This window comes from Mastigoproctus giganteus, chromosome 5, assembly GCF_048544385.1.
Source record: "Mastigoproctus giganteus isolate SK-2022 chromosome 5, ASM4854438v1, whole genome shotgun sequence".
NCBI lineage: Eukaryota > Metazoa > Arthropoda > Arachnida > Uropygi > Thelyphonidae > Mastigoproctus > Mastigoproctus giganteus.
The window spans coordinates 124268530-124288559 of record NC_143579.1 but is presented as its reverse complement, the minus strand read 5'-3'; the positions used below and the strand labels follow the sequence as shown (position 1 = coordinate 124288559).

At 38.0% G+C, this 20030-nt stretch overlaps 1 protein-coding gene across 4 annotated transcripts in view; it reads right to left on the bottom strand.

Moving 5' to 3' along the window:
- LOC150085682 (heme A synthase COX15) overlaps nt 1-20030 on the bottom strand; it is a 178730-nt gene that overhangs the window by 119215 nt on the left and 39485 nt on the right. For 3 of the 4 annotated variants that reach the window (XM_090374186.1, XM_090374184.1, XM_090374185.1), the window contains exons 2-4: nt 18734-18891; nt 6835-6954; nt 6562-6748 (exon numbers count right to left, since the gene is read on the bottom strand). In XM_090374186.1, coding sequence (XP_090230312.1) covers nt 6562-6748; nt 6835-6954; nt 18734-18852 — 426 coding nt within the window. In that variant the 5' untranslated portion in view covers nt 18853-18891. The remainder of the gene's footprint in view (nt 1-6561; nt 6749-6834; nt 6955-18733; nt 18892-20030) is intronic. The other variant, XM_090374188.1, reaches the window with a different exon arrangement.

Sequence of the window (20030 nt, the reverse complement as noted above, 5' to 3'; positions counted from 1 at the left end):
GCCACAGGAAGCATGTTGATATTCATCTCTTCTGCTCCAAGATGCACAGCAATGAAATACATCTTTACAATCTTCCACGAGAGGAGGCATACTAGAAGTAGATGGTAAAGCCAGTAGCATTGACAGGGAAACAACAGCTGCAATGAGACTGTTTCTCTATAAAGCACTGATTGCCATGCAGTCGAATTCAGGAACATTTGATTAGAATTTAACCGTGTGTTTTTTATGAACAGCCATAATGAGACTGTCAAACCCTATTAATATTAGCTGGACCAAAGAGACATTGCTCAACTTGAAATCTCAACCTTGCAAGAGACCACTGCCACAGAAGAGCATAAATGATCCTTGTCATCCTCCCAGTTAAAAGTACTCAACAATTATAAATCTTGCTTTTCAATCTTCCACAAAAGATATGTACTGGATAAAGATGACAAAAACCTCAAGCGTCAGGAATGAGGCCAACAGCCACAATGATACTGTGCCTCAACAATACATAATTTTACAATTCATCACTTCCCATGCAGTCTAGGAAATCTTTTTTCAGAAAATTAGGAGTGATGAAAGTTGCTGTGAATAGTCGCAATGAGACTGTCATGGCACGATTTATATTATCTAATCCAAAAAGTGGCGTTTTTGAGATGAACTGTTTTCGAGAAGCCTGAGATAGGTTTTGGGGGCACCACCGCAGATGTGAGAACAATATTCCACGGTAGGGCAGATTTGCAATTTGTACAGAGTGACCAGCTGTTTGGAAGAAAAGTAACGTCGAGAGTGAAAGAGAAAATCAAGTTTTTTAGATGCATGGGAAGTAATATTTGTAATGTGCTTGTGCCAAGAGAGAATAGAAGTCAGGGTAATCCCCAAAAGAGATATATCATCTTGCCTAGAAATCGGAGTGCCACCAAAGATATGCATAGGAGCAGAAGAATCCTTTTAGTGAGATATAAGACAAGACTGAGTTTTAGAAGGATTGAAATCAACTAAGTTGTCTTTGCCCCACTGGAGAATTACTGGAGATCGGCATTTAAATAATTGGTAGCAGATTTTTGAGAAGTTGAAGCTGATTGAGCAGAACAAGGTTTCTTAAAATGGAAAGTGGAATGCATTGTGCTATCATCGGCAAAACTATGGATAGGCTTTCCAGTCAATGGAAGAAGGTCATTAATATACAAGAGGAAAAGAGTGAGGGAAAGAACTGAACCTTGAGGGACACCGGCATTAGTGGAGAAGTTAGAAGACAGAGAGCCATCTACCATCCCTCTCAGTGAGCGATCAGAGAGAAAACTGGATAACCAATTACAAAAAACAATTGGCAAACCATAAGATGGAAGCTTGTTTAGAAGACCTTTATGCCAAACATGATCGAAAGCCTTTGAGATTTCAAGAGCAACTGCTTGGGTTCCACCGAACTTCTGCATTTATTCACCGAATAAATTCAAGGAAGAACTGTACAAGCGATTAGAGGGGATGGACAGGTGATGTGAAAAGTGGTTTTTTTTTTTTTTTTTTTTGCTGATAGTGTATAATTATTATGATCATCATGCTATCTTGCTTTGTATGCCACTATTAATACTAATACACTTTGGCTGGATGTAAATTTCCATGTATCTCTTCTGCAGCCTTTCTCATATTTACTTTTTCAATTTAAATGTGTCCCCTTGTGTGTGTTATTTGAGAAAAAAGTTCTTGTGAGTACCAAAATGGTAGTATTACATTAATGTTTTTATGAATCAAGGGGTAATATTTTTTTATTTGCATTCAAGTACTTAAAAGGCTTAACACAGTCCTGGACGGAATCCGGCTCATTGATGATATACAGGGTGTTCCAAAATTGCACCAAACAAATGTAGGACCATATTCTGCTGCTAAAAATAAAAAAAATATTTCCTATAAACATATGTCTCAAAAGGCTTTGTTTCTGAGAAAATAAACATTAAAACAGCAAAATAATTTTATGTTCAGCTGTATATCATAAAACAGGCTTTAAACAGTTCAAAACATATCAATTGTGTTGTTCTACAACATAATAAAATTCTTTATTGACAAAATTTTTTACAAGGATGTGATTCCCATTACAGGCATCCAGAGTAGGGCTGCCACGTTTCTAACCTTAAAAATGAGGACATTTGGGCAGAAAAATCCGGACTTTTGAGGACACTTTTCCCCATTGTACCAAAACACACCTTACATTCTCTTACAGTCTTTTCAAAAATGTCTATGCCTTTAATAACAGTTTATTATGATAATAGGGTAATAACACAGTCACTGGAAAAGTAATAACATGTTAAATATTTTAATTGAATATCTCAAATCCCTTAAATTAACAGAATTCACACTTGTCATTCTTATGCAGATTGCTTAACTTGTAAAAAATGATACACAAAAAATTTACTTATGGTATAAATAAAAATAATACTTTTATTTTTCTCAGAGTAATTTATTTGTTGTTCTCTACATTTCTTTTATATTTTGCCACTGATGGAATTTTTCTCTGTAAATCTGTGTTTTTGGATAAATAGGAATGGAAATCTTTACACAGCTTTACACTGAAATTGAATTTTGTAAGCATTAGTCTCTTAATAGAATCCACAGTAAACGAGTTTCTATCCTTAGACCACTGCATCTCCATCATTGAAAACAGTCTTTCAATAAATGTATTATGTGGTGGTATGAAAAGAAAATTTGGGCAATTATTAATAGCTCTGAGAAAAACTTCATTCTTACAGCAGCTAAAATAATTAGCCCATCTTACATTACAAGGAACAGAAACATCAGTATCCTTAATTTCCGCTACAAATTTTTTAAAATTACAAAACTGATCGAAGCACTTCACATCATCCACGCACACACACACACACTCCTTTTGTATGAAGGTACCTAATTGTTGAAACAACGCTATTCCATTCAAGTTCATTCATTCTCTTAAAGACATGCACCTGAATGAAGAAACTTCTTCCAGTGGTTTCAACCCCATGTCCAGTATGAATACTTGTACATGTCCATGTCCAAGTATTCAGTGCATGATGAATATATACAACCCCAGGGGCTCACATCTGGTGAGTATGGGCTCGGCACACCCAGGGTCCTGAGCCGGATATCATCATTCTTCTCTTTTTTGGTGATTCCCTTCAACTTCTGACTCTTGTTCTTGTTCTAACCTAGAAATCTTTAATGGACTCCTCGCAACGCAAAGTTTTCTAACAGCCCGGAACCAATATATTGTTGAACCAATCCCCAAAACACAAGGAGCGACCTCAGTTTCACAATTTAAGCCAATGAAAAGCCATGAAAGCCTCATGTCTCCTCAAAGTCATGGAGAAGTGCCTTCTTCCCATCCTAACCAACCAGGTTCTGCCATGTGAATCACCATTCATTCACTATGCCTTAAAACGCAGGTCCACCATTACCAACCTGTTGCAAACCACCAACACCATTCTGGGGGTTCTACAAGATAGGGCTGAGATGGAAATTGTTTATCTGGATATCCAGTCTGCATTCGACAGCATAGACATCCAGCCTCTCCTGCAACTTTGTGAGGAGGGATACCAGATAAAAGGCAATATACTGGAATTCTTGAAGTTGCTACTTATGACCAGGGTCCTTCACCTGACAAGGTGAAGAATAAAAAATAAAAAATCATTCAGAATAAAAAAATCATTCGGCAAAATAAAAAATCATTCAGAAGGAAAGTTTGTGTAGGTGTTCCCCAGGGCGGAGTTCTATCAGGGCTCCTCTTTATGGCTGCCATCCACCCATTCCTGTGCCAGCTAACAGAATTTATCAGTTATGCAGACGATTTGAAGCTCCTCTATCGGATACACGGGACTGCCAGATCTGATTCTGTTTCTGAAACCATAATTAACAGCCTTAAGAATCTGATTACATACTTGGCACAGTTTTCTCTTAAGATAAATCCAAACAAATCTGTACAAATGGTATTCTCACTCAAATCAAACCCAACGCTACTAAACCTGGAAATCCACAGAACCCCCATCACTCCAGTAACCAAGCACAGAGATCTCGGCATTATCTTGGACCCCAAACTCAGTTTCAAGCACCATGTTGCAGATATTCACAACAAGGTCGGCAGATCCAGATGGCTTGCCAAACAACACCTCCTTCATGTCACAGAGCCTGAGTACATGCTCCAATACATATACCGGTTTCTGCAGCCAGTCATCACCTACGGTTCAGAAATCTGGACGTCGGCAACGAAAACCATTTCATCTGATGAGTACTGGCTCCTACGGTGGGTCATCTTCAAGCATAAACTGCCACCACTCATGCATACTTCAGATATCATCCAACTTCTAAATTACAGAAAAGTCAACAAACAGATATCCGCTTGCTCATGTCAATTAAAATGGTAGCGGGTGAAGTCACTGCGCCAAGTTTTTGGCAGATGTGCAATTGGAGGATCCCTCGAAACCTTTAAGAGCCCCCCTCTCTGCAGTCTGTGGCATAGAGGCTCAGGATAGGCGATAGATTCCTACCCATGGAGATGCTTCACAACATCCAGGAGATGGATATGGACTACAAAAAAGTACATAGAGGACAAATCCTACAGAAGATGCATCATCGAGGAACAGTGTTTGTCTTCAGCCAAGTTTTTTGCCATCGTTTTTTTTTTGTTTTTTTTTTTTTTATTGTTAGTTGTTGGCGCATTGGCTTCTGTGGCCATATTGCACCTCCCAAGGTTTTTGCATTTTCTACTCTAATCCAAGCCCGAGGCGGGATTCGAACCTGCAACCTTTCGGTTGCAGGGGACTGCCATCATCCTTTCATCGCTTTTCTTGTTCTTTAATTTCCCATGTTAATATTAATTTTATATGTAAAATATGTAATTATGCATTTTGTTTTAATATATGTTTTATGTAATTTTTCCTGTGTTAGTTATTTCAGGTTAAACCCCTAGCATAGCATTGTTGCTGTTATGGGTATTATCGCATCAGGCAATCATGTAGCCATTCACTGCCTGCTATAAAGATATTAATATTTTCATGATACAATGGTGTGTCTGGAATGGATTAATATCGTAAAGCAGGAGTCCACTGTAATAGAATACAGTCTCACCCCTCTTTTAATATCTTTACAACCGACTGAACTCGGTGTTCTCCCCAGGACCTATTGAATGGGAGCACCGCCTGGCAAATTTAACTGACCGCCTGGCTAAAATTTAAGCAATTCTCACGGTACTGCTCACTGATCTCGATCAATATTAATTTGAACGTACTATGTGATCGAGATCAATGTGACAGGGGCATATAATGTTAAATTATGCAATTAATTTTTGCTCTGGATCACTTAAGTTACATTTATAAATAACAGAAAATTTTATAATATTGTGAAGTATTACACTTCCTCACCCAGCTATTTCATAATGCCATCCAGCTGGCAAAATTTTCTGGGGAGAACACTGGAACTGTTTGATCATATGTTGGAAATGCCTGGTCCAAACAACAGAAAAGGTCAGTAATAACCATGATAAACTTATGCACTGATAGCTGCAAATAGGATATTGAACTGCTTGTAACCTTACTCCGTTTTCTGGTTGTTGTTATTTTGGTTTTTAGGAGCATTAGCAACTAAGGCTATATTGCTCCGGGATATGCGGTGGTCATTCCTTGACCTTTTCCGCATCCTCCGTATTTGGTGGTGACGGGCTCGAACCCCGGTCTAATCAAGAAGCGTGTGCTACGCACTGCTGCTCCTTCCCACCTGGCTACGGAGGCGCCCCGTTTTCTGGACATGATGACAAGTCTAAATATCATTAGGAATATCCTCTACCATTCCATTCAAGAAGAATCTCTGAAATTCTGGCAACAGCATTCAGGCAAGTTCATATTACAATACAATTCCATGGTTGCATACTTGAAGAAGTAACAACAGAATCAGCAAACAAATTATTTTTTTTTCAAATGTCTCTCAGCATTCAGAAAGAATTATCTTTGTATCTTCAATTCTCCTACACTCAGTGTAGGAGAATTGAAGATAAAGTGAAGATAAAGTAGCTTTATGGTGAAGATAAAGTAGCATGTTGACACTATCCAAGCACAAGAAGTCACCCAAGAATAGCTCTAGGTAACATAGGTATCCAGGCATTCATTTCAGGCACAACAGATATTCTGCAACCAGAAGAGCATACATTTCTTGTAATTTCTTTACCTCTAATTCTGCCAAAGATTCACCCGTTTAGGATCATATCCTAACCTTAGCCATTCTGTGAAATTAGTAATTAATACTAATACTCTACTATAATACTAGTGCCTTTCCATAAGCAATAATACAATTCAATTTGATTTTCTGCAATGACAGGGTATTTTAACATGAAAAACAGAGACTTAATAGGTCACAGACCTTTTACAAATAAAGAATCAAAACATGAGTTGCGGGGGGGGGGGAATAAACATCATATGAATTTTCATTTATAACCCAAGAGACAGGAATCACTGCTCTATTAGATTATGGCGAACAAACAGACATTACCATGTAGTAATTTCTCCTGATAAGCAACACTATCTAAAGTTGTTTTAGCTATTCAAAAATAAAATGTGGTTCTACCTGAAACAGGATAAGACCTCCAAATACTACTACTCTTCGTTTCATAGCTTTAGTAAGCCAGCCTTTACACCAAAAGTATGTTGCAGGAAAGACAAATATAGCCCCAAGAGCACGACCCCACATGCGGTGTGTGTATTCCATATACCAAATCCATTTGAATCCTTCGAGTGTCATGTCTTTGTGTCTCCTATAATAAATAATACTTTTTTTTACACCATTCTTTTATTTATTTAAGATCTTTTATTGTGGTGAAATGAAAGAAAATTTGCTTACTGTTGAAATTCAGGATATTGCTGATATTTTTGAAATTCTGCCTCCCACTGAGCCTTACTATTTGGTGGAAACTCTCTGAAGATATGCCAGTCCACCATTGATAATCCCGATTTTGTGAGTCTAAAAAAAATCCATACAAAAATAATTTTTAAGTTTAATTATATATGTTAGATAACTGCAATCAAAATACTATTTCTAAATGTTCACAATAACTGGACAATCCTGCACCAACCATTATAAACTTTTATTAAATAAAATAAAATAAATTAGAGTTGTCTTGTATTAAGGTAATAATAATAAAATAAAATAAAGTAAATAGAATGAATAGTTTTTTTTTTTTATGAAAACCCCAAACACGAGAGGTTTAGAACCTATAGTACTTAGTACCATGCTTGGGTTGGAGGCTGAGAAGATGACAGAAGATATTTGTTGACAATAGACTTGAACTTCTGTACACTGTAATTTTCAGGAAATACGCATGAAGGAAGGTTGTTCCAGAAAACACCAGTTGAATGAATAAACGAGGAAGATGAAAAGCCACCACACATGCTGGTGGCGGCATGTGTTCAGACTGTTTTGAAAGAGAGAGCGGGAATTACAGAAGAACAGTGGCCCATGGAAGTATCTGTAGAAAAGGCATGCAACAGAAACCGTATGTCTATGAAGACAGCGAGTGGAGAGAGAGAGAGAGAGACTGTTAGAGATGAGTCATTAATTAACCTAACTGCCCTCTTCTGAGTGGAATCAAGAAGCCTGAGAGAGGTTTTTGGGGGCACCGCCCCAGATGTGAGAACAATATTCCATGATAGGGCGAATTTGCGATTTGTACAGAGTGAACAGCTGCTCGGAAGAAAAATAACACCAAGAGCGAAAGAGAAAACCAAGTTTTTTAGATGAAGTGAAAGCAATATTTGTAATGTGCTTGTGCCAAGAAAGATTAGAAGTTAGGGTAATCCCAAAAGAGATATAGCATCTTGCCTAGAAATCGGAATTTCACCAAAGATAAGCATAGGAGCGGAAGAATTCTTTTTGCGAGATTCAAGACAAGACTGAGTTTTAAAGGACTGAAATCAACTAATTTGTCTTTGTCCCACTGGAGAATTACCTGGAGATCAGCATTTAAGGAATTGGTGGTGGATATTCGAGAAGTTGAAGCTGATTGAGCAGGGCAAGGTTTTTCAAAATGGAAAGTGGAATGCAATGTGGTATCATTGGCAAAACTATGGATAGGATTTCCAGTCAATGGAAGAAGGTCATTAATATACAAGAGGAAAAGAGTGGAGGAAAGAACTGAACATTGTGGGAACACTAGAATTAGTGGAGAAGTTAGAAGACAGAGAGCCATTTACCATCACGCTCAGCGAGTGATCAGAGAGAAAACTCTATAACCAATTACAAAAAAACAGATAGCAAGAGCCAGATGGAGAGAGCCATTTACCATCACGCTCAGCGAGTGATCAGAGAGAAAACTCTATAACCAATTACAAAAAATAGATGGCAAACTATAAGATGGCAGCTTGTTTAGAAGACCTGCCAAACATGATCGAAAGCCTTTGAGCTGTGAAGAGCAACTGCTTCTGTTTCACCGAATTTTTCCATTGATTTTGTCCATAAATGAGTACCATAAGCCAGAATATCACCAGTGGATCGACACTGACGGAATCCATACTGGCAATCATTGATCAGATGGAAGGAAGAGTTGGCAGTTAATTGATTTCTCCATTACTTTAGAAAGTGTAGAAGTAATTGCAATGGGATGGTAATTGGATGGGACAGATTTGTCACCCTTTTTAGGAACTGGCTGGATATGAGCAAATTTCGAAGCAGAAAGAAAAACATCTTTGGAATAAGAAAGTGAAAAAAGGCGGCAAAGAACAGGAATAAGTTTAGGAGCACAGGTTTTGAGAACAAGTGGAGAAATATGATCAGGACCTGGAGCTTTCTGAGCATCAAGATTCGTCAAAATCTTTCCAGCATCCTTTTGATGGAAGACTACAGGAGGCATTGAATGGAGTGTGTTAAGAATGGTGAGAGGTGTTTTACCAAGATCATTAATACATGAGTTGGAAGAAAAATGGGATGCTAGCAGGTCAGCTTTATCCTTGGCTGCAGTAGAACCATCAGGTTTTGACAGAGATGTGAGCAAAGATGGGTAAAAGTTGCACCCAATAGCTTTGGCAAGAGACCAGAATGCTCATCACTACACCTTTTGGTTTAACCCTTTCAGGTTACTGTGCCTCAAATCTTGGCTGTTTGACTGGGTTGGGTTCCCCCATAGTAGCTTTGAATGGTAACACATTCTACCAACCTGTTTTCTTCTATTAAGTGTAGTTTTCGAGATCTCAACATACTGTGCCCTCCATTTCCTGTCCATAGACATACCATGGAAATTTCCTATCTCACAGACTACTCGTTGGACAGGAAAACCAATCATGTTCAGCACTCTTGAAAGCTCCCTTCAGGAAGTTGTCAGGGGTCTGTTGGACTATTTCTGCTAATTTTGCCTTTCCTTTGCCTCTCCAAGTGGCCAAACGTTTCGCAGAACTTGTTGACAAACTGCTTCATTGTTTAAAAGTAAGTTTGGACCATTGGTGAGATACCACCTGCTTTCCTAAAAAATTGAGAAAAGGTTCTGTTACTGTAGGATTGCTGCTCAGCTCATCCTTCAGATGATGGTACTGTAATCGAAAGATGGCAAGATCAGAGTCACGTTTATGCTAAGGAACAGGGCTGCACTAATTCAGCCCATGGATCAGGGCATTTATTTGACCCTTCAAAACCTACTATAGTGGTGAACTACTTGGTGTTTGTAAACTCAGAAATTCAAGTTTTAGAATTTCTGAAAATAAATTAACACTGAAAGACATTGCATACAATATTGGATTAGTGTGGGAGAAAGTAAGCAACTGACAACTGCTGGAAAAAAATGTTGGAAAAGATGATATCACTAATTAGCATTAGTAGAGGCATTTGATGCAAGAAAGCAAGCTTATGCAGCATCAGCCAAAAAAAAAAAAAAAAAACCCACTTCCACTTCACCCCTCTATTCGTTCAAAATACCTGTCCAGCTGAGCCTTAAACTTATTTAGGCTATCAACCTCCACCACAAGGGATGGAAGTCTGTTCCACCAACCAACCACCCGCTGGCTAAAGGCAAATTTCCACACGTCTATCCTACATCTGTCTTTCCTCAATTTGAATTTATGCCCTCTCAGGCGATTTTTCTGAGCTAGAGGAAGAATCCCATCAGCATTGAGCATGCTTAAACCATTCAAGGCTTTATACACCTCTATCAGATCACCTCGCTGGTGCCTAGTCTCCAGACACTGTAATTTGCAAAACTTAAGCCTTTCTTCGTAAGAGCACCCCTTTGTTCCATTCACTAATCTTGTTGCCCTTCTCTGTACTCGTTCCAGCAGCTCTACATCCTTCTTGAAATGAGGCCTCCAGACCTGTATACAGTACTCTAGGTGTGGCCTGACCATCGCCTTATACAATGGAATAATCACCTCCTTATCCCTGCTGGAAAAATTCCTGTATATCATTGACAATACTCCATGAGCTACTCTTGCAGCCCGTCTGCACTGCTCAGAGAACTTCATATCTGCCTGCACAACCACCCCCAAGTCCCTTTCATTCTCTACCACTGTCAGTGTAGTACCACAGAGTTGATACGTTGCTCTGGGGTTGCTGTTTCCCATGTGTAGTACTTTACATTTGTCAATGTTAAACTTCATTTGCCACCTCTCAGCCCATCTGCTCAACCTTTCCAGATCCTGTTGCAGCAGCATAGTGTCAGTAGTGTCCTTGACAACCCTGCCAACCTTTGTATCGTCTGCAAACTTGGACATTAAGCCCGATATACCATCATCAATATCATTTATAAATACAGAAAACAATAATGGACCCAACACTGAGCCCTGAGGGACTCCACTAATAACATCAGTCCACGATGAGCAGTGTCCATTGATTACCACTCTCTGTCTTCTCCCCCTCAACCACCCCTTTATCCATAGCAGCAATTTGCCTCCAATGTCACACTGCTCCAATTTGTGTAGCAGTCTTCCATGTGCAACAGTATCAAAAGCCTTTCTAAGATCCAAGTATATAATATCAAAGTTATTCCCTGCATCCAGTTCTTTTGTGACTGCATCATAGTATCCAATCAAGTTGGTCAGGCAAGACTTCCCCTTAACAAAACCATGCTGTGTCTGAGCTATAACTGAAGTCTTGTCTAAATGATCCTGCAGTGCTTCTTTAACCAGTGCCTCCATTAATTTTCCTGGAACAGAAGTTAAGCTCACAGGTCTATAATTACTTGTGTCAGCCTTTGATCCTCCTTTGTGAATTGGGGTCACATTTGCACATTTCCAGTCTATGGGTACCTCCCCTGAGTCCAAGGAAGCTCTCATAATTATGGCTAAGGGTTTGCTTACTTCCTTTGCTGCCTCCTTTAATATAACTGGATAGATCCCATCCACCCCGGGTGCCTTTCTTGTGTTTATCTTCAACAGTTTCTCCTCCACTTTACTCCCAGTTATTTCAAGATTCTGTAGCTTACTGCTAGAGTTGAATACACCTCTGGCATTCCCCTCGCTGAATAACTCCTCATGTGTGAATGTCGATGCAAAATATTCATTTAGTTTGTTAGCTACCTGAGCAGGATCATCAACACTTGACCCATCAATATCAAGTGGACCAATCTGATTCATCCCATTCCTTCTAGAGTTTACATAAGTAAAGAACTCTTTGCTGTTTTTCTTTGCATCCCTTGCCAAGGATTTCTCGTAATCTGCCTTCGCCTGCCTAACCTCCTTTGTAACTTGGTTGCATATCAACTTGTATCTATCATAGGCTTCTGTGTCATGTGTTAATTTGTATGTATCCCATGCATTTTTCTTCTCTGCCATATGCCGCATTAGTTCATCTGACATCCATTTTGGCCTAAACCTTGAACAATATTTCTTAGTTGGTATGTAAAGCCTAGTAGCTTCCAAGATAAGTTCTTTGAATGCTTCCCATTTTGAATTTGCTGTTGGTAACATCATCAGTTGGTCCTACTGTATAGAATTTAAATACTGTCTCAGTCCATCGTAGTCGCCTTTACGGAAGCAATAACCCTTCCCTTTACCCCTAATGGTAGTTACCTCTTTGAGTATATCCCACTTCAGCACACTGTGATCACTGCCACCTAGTGGTTCATTTATCTGCAGATTCTTAATGCATGAAGAATCACTGCTGATAATCAAATCAAGAGTATTACTCCGTCTAGTTGCCTCCCGAACATGCTGATGTAGAAAACAATCATCCAATAAATCCACAAAAGTCCTGCTAGTGTGTGAGTAACCAGCCCCCAAATTCCAGTCAATATCTGGGAAATTAAAATCTCCCATTATAAGACACTCTGATTTACTGGCCCACTCTATTTCCCTGTACAGTTCCTTATTATACTCATCAGAGTCATTAGGCCTATAGCACACTCCTACTCTCAATTTTGATCTCCCAATGTTTATGTCACACCAAACTGACTCCACACTGCACTGTCCAGCGATGTCGACTGGCTTCACTTCATTGGTTTTTATGTGTTTCTTAACTAATAGCATAACCCCTCCTCCCTTCCTATCCTGTCTATCCTTTCTGTAGACGTTGTACTCCCCAAACTGCAGTTCTGCATCCCTTATATCTGTGTGACACCACGTCTCTGATATCCCAACAATATCTGCCTTCGATGTTTTGAGCAATACCTCAAATTCATCAAATTTATTTACTAAACTCCTAGCATTGGTGTACACGCAAGTATACCTGCACCTGTTTCTATTCTTAGCTACCCTAACACAACCCATATGTTTACTTGTACCGCAATGGCTCCCAGCAGTCTCTGAAATACCATGCATCTTGTTTTTCAGGCTTCTGCTCATTCTAATAATAACCTTGATAGCAGAATTTTTAGAACAAGAAGCAAAGGCTGCTTGTAACATACTTAGTGACAGTCTTGGAGCAAATGACATGGCTGCTAGAATTGAGGTGGATGTGGAAACTCCAGCTGCACATTACCTGAGCAAGGAAGAAATCACAGCCTCTGTAAATGAACAGCAGGGAAACAATGAACAAACAGAAGGTCAGTGACATAAGGAGTGATTCAGAAGGTAATGTGGATGACTCATGTAAAGAAATTAAGTGCATTTGAAAACATTAATGAAGTGATGGCATGGTTATAATGTCAGAGTGATAGAACTACCTTCATTAATTGCATCTGACCACTATTACAAATTATATACTGAAAAAATGCTGTCAGTTCCAGCAAACTAAATTACTTGACAATTTCAGAACGGATGTGCAAAATGTAGGTCCACAACAGCATTTTGTATTAGTAGAATATAAAGGAATGATATAATATCTTTAATACTTCATGTCTTTTAGTCTGTACACTCAAAATATTAAGAAATAAAGTATTTATTTACTAAGTAAAGTATATTTATATTAAAAAATACTGGAAAAGAAAAAAAAAAAAAAAAAAAAAAGGGTAAAATGTGTTTTTGGATATAACATGCTTCCCTTATAGCAGGGGTATTACAGTTGTTGCCTGGCACCCATATTACATTGAGGTTGCACTGTGTATTTTTATAGTTTATAGCTCAGGAATAATAAAAGCAAGCAATACCATAACCACAGCAAGAGATTAGACCATCACAAAGTTGGAAAACTTCACCTAATATGCCCATTCCTGTGAAAATCAGTGATAGGATGAAGATTTATGCCAGCTTGTTTTGCTCAGTCTATCATACTGAAGTAAAATTGCTTATGTTCATTTTAGAGATGTCACGTTTCATTACCAGAATGTGTGAAACCTAGTCAAGTTTTGTGACATTCTTTCTGAATATTATTTTGATGTGGTTCACTGGAAACTGGTTTAATGAAGTATACAAGAACCAGGATTCAGCAATTAAAAATTCTGCTCTAATGCAAGCAAGTACAAGAGAAGAGATGGAGTGAGGTTAATTTACAAGACATATTTCAATTTAAGGACTTAAGGAGGCAGAGACAATGAATTGGGTGGCAGATTTACCACAGTCAGATAACTGAAGCAATTTTGTCTCACTCAAGTCATATTTCATCAATCCTTCTGTTTTACTACTATATGGTTTATTTTAACATTCTTCTTTCGAACAACAGAAAAGTGTTGTTCGAAACAAAAATCTCAGCTCATCACCAAACATGGAACAGGAATGCCAAACAAAGGAAAAATTACACAACACTGTTTTTATTTTTTCAAACATAAATTTCCCTTTTTTTCAAAAATGCATGTATTATATATTTTTTCAAATATTCGCATGCTGTATAGTGTAGTTACTTTTATAAATATGAAAGTATGCAGGGAAATAAATTTGTTTTTGCAACATTTACGAGTTTTTTTTATATTTTACAATTTTTCAGGAATTCAATTATCCAGCAAAATTTATTTCCCAACCACCCCAGACATTCACAAGTCTGCTGTACATTCTTTCCAATTATCTACAACTTGAAGCTGTAATTGCACTTTTAACAATAATAATTCCTTTGCAGTTTGTATTACCTATACAAACTACAAATCTGAGGTATTTCAGATGCTTCACAGTTTGGCTAGCAGCCAATCTACCCTGTAACAGGGTACTTCAACTTTCCACAACAACTGCTGTGAACATTTATAAAGGACTATATGAACACCCTTCACTAAATTCCTCTCTAGAGAATTGCCCAGACAAAATCAAAAATTGGACTTAAATCTTTACTAATAATATTCTGGATATTCAGTATAATAATATACTGGTGAAATCCCACTTTATCTCAGGTATAAAAATTATTAATTTTTGACTGTAAAAGGTAAGATTTAACAAACCCTCTCATTGTGCATCTTTTCCTACTGAACTTTAAACTTAGTTGCAACCCAGCTGCCTTTTCTTAGTGGAAGGGGTTCTCTTGTTGATAAGTTAGCCTTTGTGGAAAGTGATTAAAAAAAATAAATAAATAAAAAAAGAACTTAAGGTAATCAATAATTCATTTCCTTTAATAATAAAGATAAAGGAATAAATAAAAATGATTTTAAAAAAGGGCATGAATGCAATGTGTTTTTCTGGAATTTAAGAAAACTGACCAGATATTCAAGAAATAATATTCCTCAACAAGGAGTGTGTTGAGCAGCTAAATTTTTAAAACTCAGATTCTATGAACTAAAGGTGAAAGATACCAATTACTAAAAATCTGTTGATCAAGGAAGAAAGGATGGAAAAGGCTTTTTGCTCATCCATCTCATTATCCAGTATTCTCAATTAAGTAAGAGTTTTGTGGATGATGAAATAGCAACTGACCATATATATAGAGGAAGAAAAGAATGGGAGTAACAGAAATGAAAGTATCAGACTAAAATATGAGGATTATTAAAAACAGTAAACATTGGCAAAGAAGCCAGAACTTCCTTAGGCTATTACTATACATTTTAAATGAGACTAAAATGGAAGGTTTGAGTGCAAGATGACCCCTAAGAAAATGGTCTCTACTTTGAGGATTAGCAAAACACTGCTGACAAAAAATTGAAAATCAAAAGGTTAATTCAATAAGTTAATGAGAGGTGCTATTTATGGGCTAATGAATGTCCCAAAGAACTTCAATTAGTCCACAAAAGGGGATAACAGGCTGTGTAAAAGGCTAGCATTTCCTCTACTTGTTTCCTTGAGGAAAATTGATGGTACAGATGATATAATCTGCCAATGAGAAGTTGTCATGATTTTTGAAAAAAAAAAAAAAAAAAAAAAAAAAAGAGTTTATTGCAATTTGGTATACCTATCAATGTTTTAGTGAAGTACACAAATTTCAAGAAGGATAACAATGGTTCAAATATGTGAAATTAATGTTTTTGGTATGGCTGAAATTGTTACGGTAGGCCCCTTTTTTGAATTGATATGAAATGTCATTTCCAGCTTAGTTGTACATTGACACAATTATTTTAACACAATTTGTGCTGTGTGCATACATTTAACTGATTCTGTTCATAAAAACCAATTTTATCTTTTAGAGAATTTTTTAAATTCTGTAAAAGATAAAGATAAAAAATAATTTGCAAATAAAATAAATAAAAGATAAAAAATAATATGCAAATAAATTCTTCTTCTTTATCTTCGCCTTCTCATGTTTATATGGGGTCGGCATTTCCATCCTTAATTCTTTTCCTCCATTCCTCCCTATCCTGGGTTTCCTCTCTCTTTTAAATCATCTGCCACCTTGTCCTTCCATCTCAGCTTAGGTCTCCCCCTCTTCTTCTTCCCTATCACCTCCAACTTTTCACAACTCTTCCCCACATACTCCTCACTTCTTCGTTCCACGTGTCCAAGCCACCTCAACCTAGATTCCTGCATTTTTTTACTCAGAGGCCCCACCTTAACCGTACCTCTGATGTAGTCATTTCTTATCCTGTCCTTCCTCGTCACACCACACATCCATCTTAGAATCCTCATCTCTGCCACTTACAACTTCTTCTCCTGGACCCTTGTAATCGCCCATGTCTCAGCACCGTACATCAATGCAGGTCTAACCACAGTTTTATACACTCTTCCCTTCATTCTACAATTTACTTTCTTATCATACAGCACCTCACTCATCTTTCTCCAGTTCAATCATCCACATTGCACTCTATGCTGTATTTCTGCACTCAATCCTCCATCCCTTTCAACGTTCAATCCCAGATACTTAAATTTCGAAATTGATGGTAGCTTTTCCTCCTGCAGTTTTATAGAACTCTCATATTCTCCATTCAATGCCATATATCATATATTCTGTCTTTGTTCTACTTATCCTCATGCCTCTCTCTCTTCCAATGCTTTCCTCCATTCCTCCAATTTCTTCTCTACCTTTCCTTGGGATGGTTTGCACAGTATGATATCATCTGCGAACAGCATACTCTGTGGTGCTCTACTCTTCACATCTCTCACCAACACATCCATTACCAGATCAAACAGATATGGGCTGAGAGCTGATCACTGATCCATTCCTCCAATTTCTTCTCTACCTTTCCTTGGAATGGTTTGCACAGTATGATATCATCTGCAAACAGCATACTCTGTGGTGCTCTACTCTTCACATCTCTCACCAACACATCCATTACCAGATCAAACAGATATGAGCTGAGAGCTGATCACTGATCCATTCCTCCAATTTCTTCTCTACCTTTCCTTGGGATGGTTTGCACAGTATGATATCATCTGCGAACAGCATACTCTGTGGTGCTCTACTCTTCACACCTCTCACCAACACATCCATTACCAGATCAAACAGATATGGGCTGAGAGTTGATCACTGGTGTAGTCCAACTTCTACAGAGAACCCCTCAGTCATACCTACACTACTCTCAACCTGAGCCACCGCTCCCTCTTACATTTCCTTCACAAGCCTTACGTACATTTCTGATGCACCCTTCTCCCTCATGCATCTCCATAACTCTTGTCTGGGCACTCTATCACATGCTTTTTCCAGGTCTATAAACACTATGTGCAACTCTACTTACATCTCCCTGTATCTTTCCATCACCTGCCTTAAAGAAAAGACCACATCTGTTGTTCCTCTTCCCAACATGAAACCAAACTGTTCCTCTCCTATTTCCATCTCCTGCCTTATCCTTCCTTCCACAATTCTTTCCCAGATCTTCATCAAATGAGACATTAACTTTATTCCCCTGTGGTTCCCACATTCCTGTACATCACCCTTTCCTTTATACATTGGCACAAGTATACTTTCCCTCCACTCATCAGGTATCCTCTCCTGCTGCCACAGTTTTTCCATAAAGTCCCATAGGATATTGATCCATTCTTTGCCTATACTTCTCCATACCTCTACTGGTATCTGATCAGCACCTACTGCTTCCCCCATCTTTTTTTTTTTGTGCACTTTCCACTTCTTTACTGTTTATGCCTTCCATTACTCTTTCATTCATCTCTCCATCCTCGCATAATGCTCTTGGGTTTTCCTCATTTAATAACTTCCTAAAATAGTCTTTCCATCTTTCCTTAACCTTCTCCTGGTCTTGTATCACCACTCCCCTCTCATCTTTTATCTGTTTTATTGATGAGAAGTCCTTTGATGCCTTGTCTCTCGCTTTGGCTATTCTCATCAATTGCTTATCTCCATCTTTCCTTTCCAGTTCCCCATAGGCCTCATCCACTGCCCTCACCTTTGCTATTGCCACAGCCCTTTTGCCTCCTTATTTGCTAATTTATATGCTTCTTTATCTTCCTGGCTACCTGTTAAATCCCATGTTTTCTTCATCTCCTTTTGTTTTATTACCGATTGCACTTCCTCATTCCACCATCAAGCCTCCTTTCCTGATGTTTTCCCCAACAACTCTTCTCCAACTTTCCTTATGATACAACTATTTAACTTCCACCACTCTTGCACGTCTTCCGGTAACATTATTCCTTTTAGCACCTTTTCCCTTGCAAATAATTTGCAAGGGAAAATTTGCAAATAAATAAATACATAAAAAAAAAATCTTTCTTTTGAGCTTTAGCTCACTGGCTTGTTGAACAAAGACCACGGGTGACAGAAGCTCAGATAATTGAGCTGCTACTGTACTTTGTGAGCAGCCCTTATTTATTTAATGAATGTAATCAGTAACTATATGAAAACAATCTGTACTTTCTGATTACAACTACTTTCTCCTTAACAAACTTACATATTTTCTAAAAATGTCTTTATTTATTTATTATATTTATGCAATTAGGATTTTTTCCCAAACCATTCTAAACTGCAAAACAAACCCCCCCCCCTCTTAATAGCAAACAACTGGCACACGCCAGAAGTTCTTACTATAGGAAGGTTACACTTTCCAAAAATTCTTAAATTGTATATTAATACAGAAAAATAAAGTCCTAACCTGGTAATTCCTCCAAGAACTACTGCACCAAATACCATTCCACTACATCCAATAAGCCAGCTACCAACCCATTTAGTAGCTTTATGAGATAGTTCGGGTGTAGGCAAAGTTGTTAGCATAATTACTGTCCTAGTTGGTGGCAATGCTTTCACTCTACACTGAAAAATAAAAAAAAGTACATCCAATACAACAAAAATAAAGAAAGTTCCAGGGAAGAGGAGGAGAGGTTAAATAGGTGTTGTACTGGGGGCCCATAAATTCATGGTTGGGCACAACATACTTATATTATGTACACAAATGCAAATGCCTATAAGAAGAACATTCATTCAACTACAGTAAACCCCCGCTATTCGCGGGGGTTACGTTCCTGAGAAATGTCGCGAATACCGAAAACGCGAATACTGAGTTATGGCTCCCATAGTAATAAAGGGGTTCCGTTCCAAAGTATGAAATATATAAGAAAAACTAGTCTAAAATTTTGTCTACGTATGTATTATGTGTACCTTCATAATATGACTATGTACATAGACAGTACATAGTGAAATGCAAGCATATGGCATCGAAATTAAAATAAGAAACAATTTAATATTAAATGTAATATTTATTAGAAATTTCAAACAAATCTTTCAAACCAGCGCCTTTGCTCTAGCAAAAAAAAAAACAAACTTATCCCACCAGTGCTATCACCAGTTTCGCTAGTGTTGATAAAGGAATTTTGCCTTTTCACGAATGATGAGTGAGCTTAACGGAATTTTATTTTGAGTTCGGTCTTCTATCCACAGATTTAAAGCCTTTTCCATTTTTTCTAGTTTAACATCACGAGTTACAGAGCAAATTTTTGAAGCAATTAGCGCGTTTTCACGGACACTATGGCGGATTTTTTCTTCCGATTTTTTGATTGATCGTACCGTTGACTCATTGATTTTATAATGTTTTGCCACTGAGGAGACAATTTCACCATTGGAAATTTTGTCTAATATTTTATTTGCAAATGACATCACCTTCTTTGATATTTTCACATTTCTCTTGTTATTCGTAGCCATATTTTTGTACGGGTTAGAAAGAACTTGTCCACAATAAAGTCACTTTCGTCCGTTAACACACTCGAAAAAGTCTGTTTTACACTGTATTTTTTTTTTTGGTTTGGTAGTTGTTGGCACATCGGCTTCTGTGGCCATAGTGCACCTCCCAAGGTTTTTGCAGTACTTTGATCCAAGCCCGAGGCGGGAATCGAACCCGCGACCTTTGGGTTGCCAGGCAGGCACTTTACCCACCTGGCTAGCCCGGTCGGCATTTT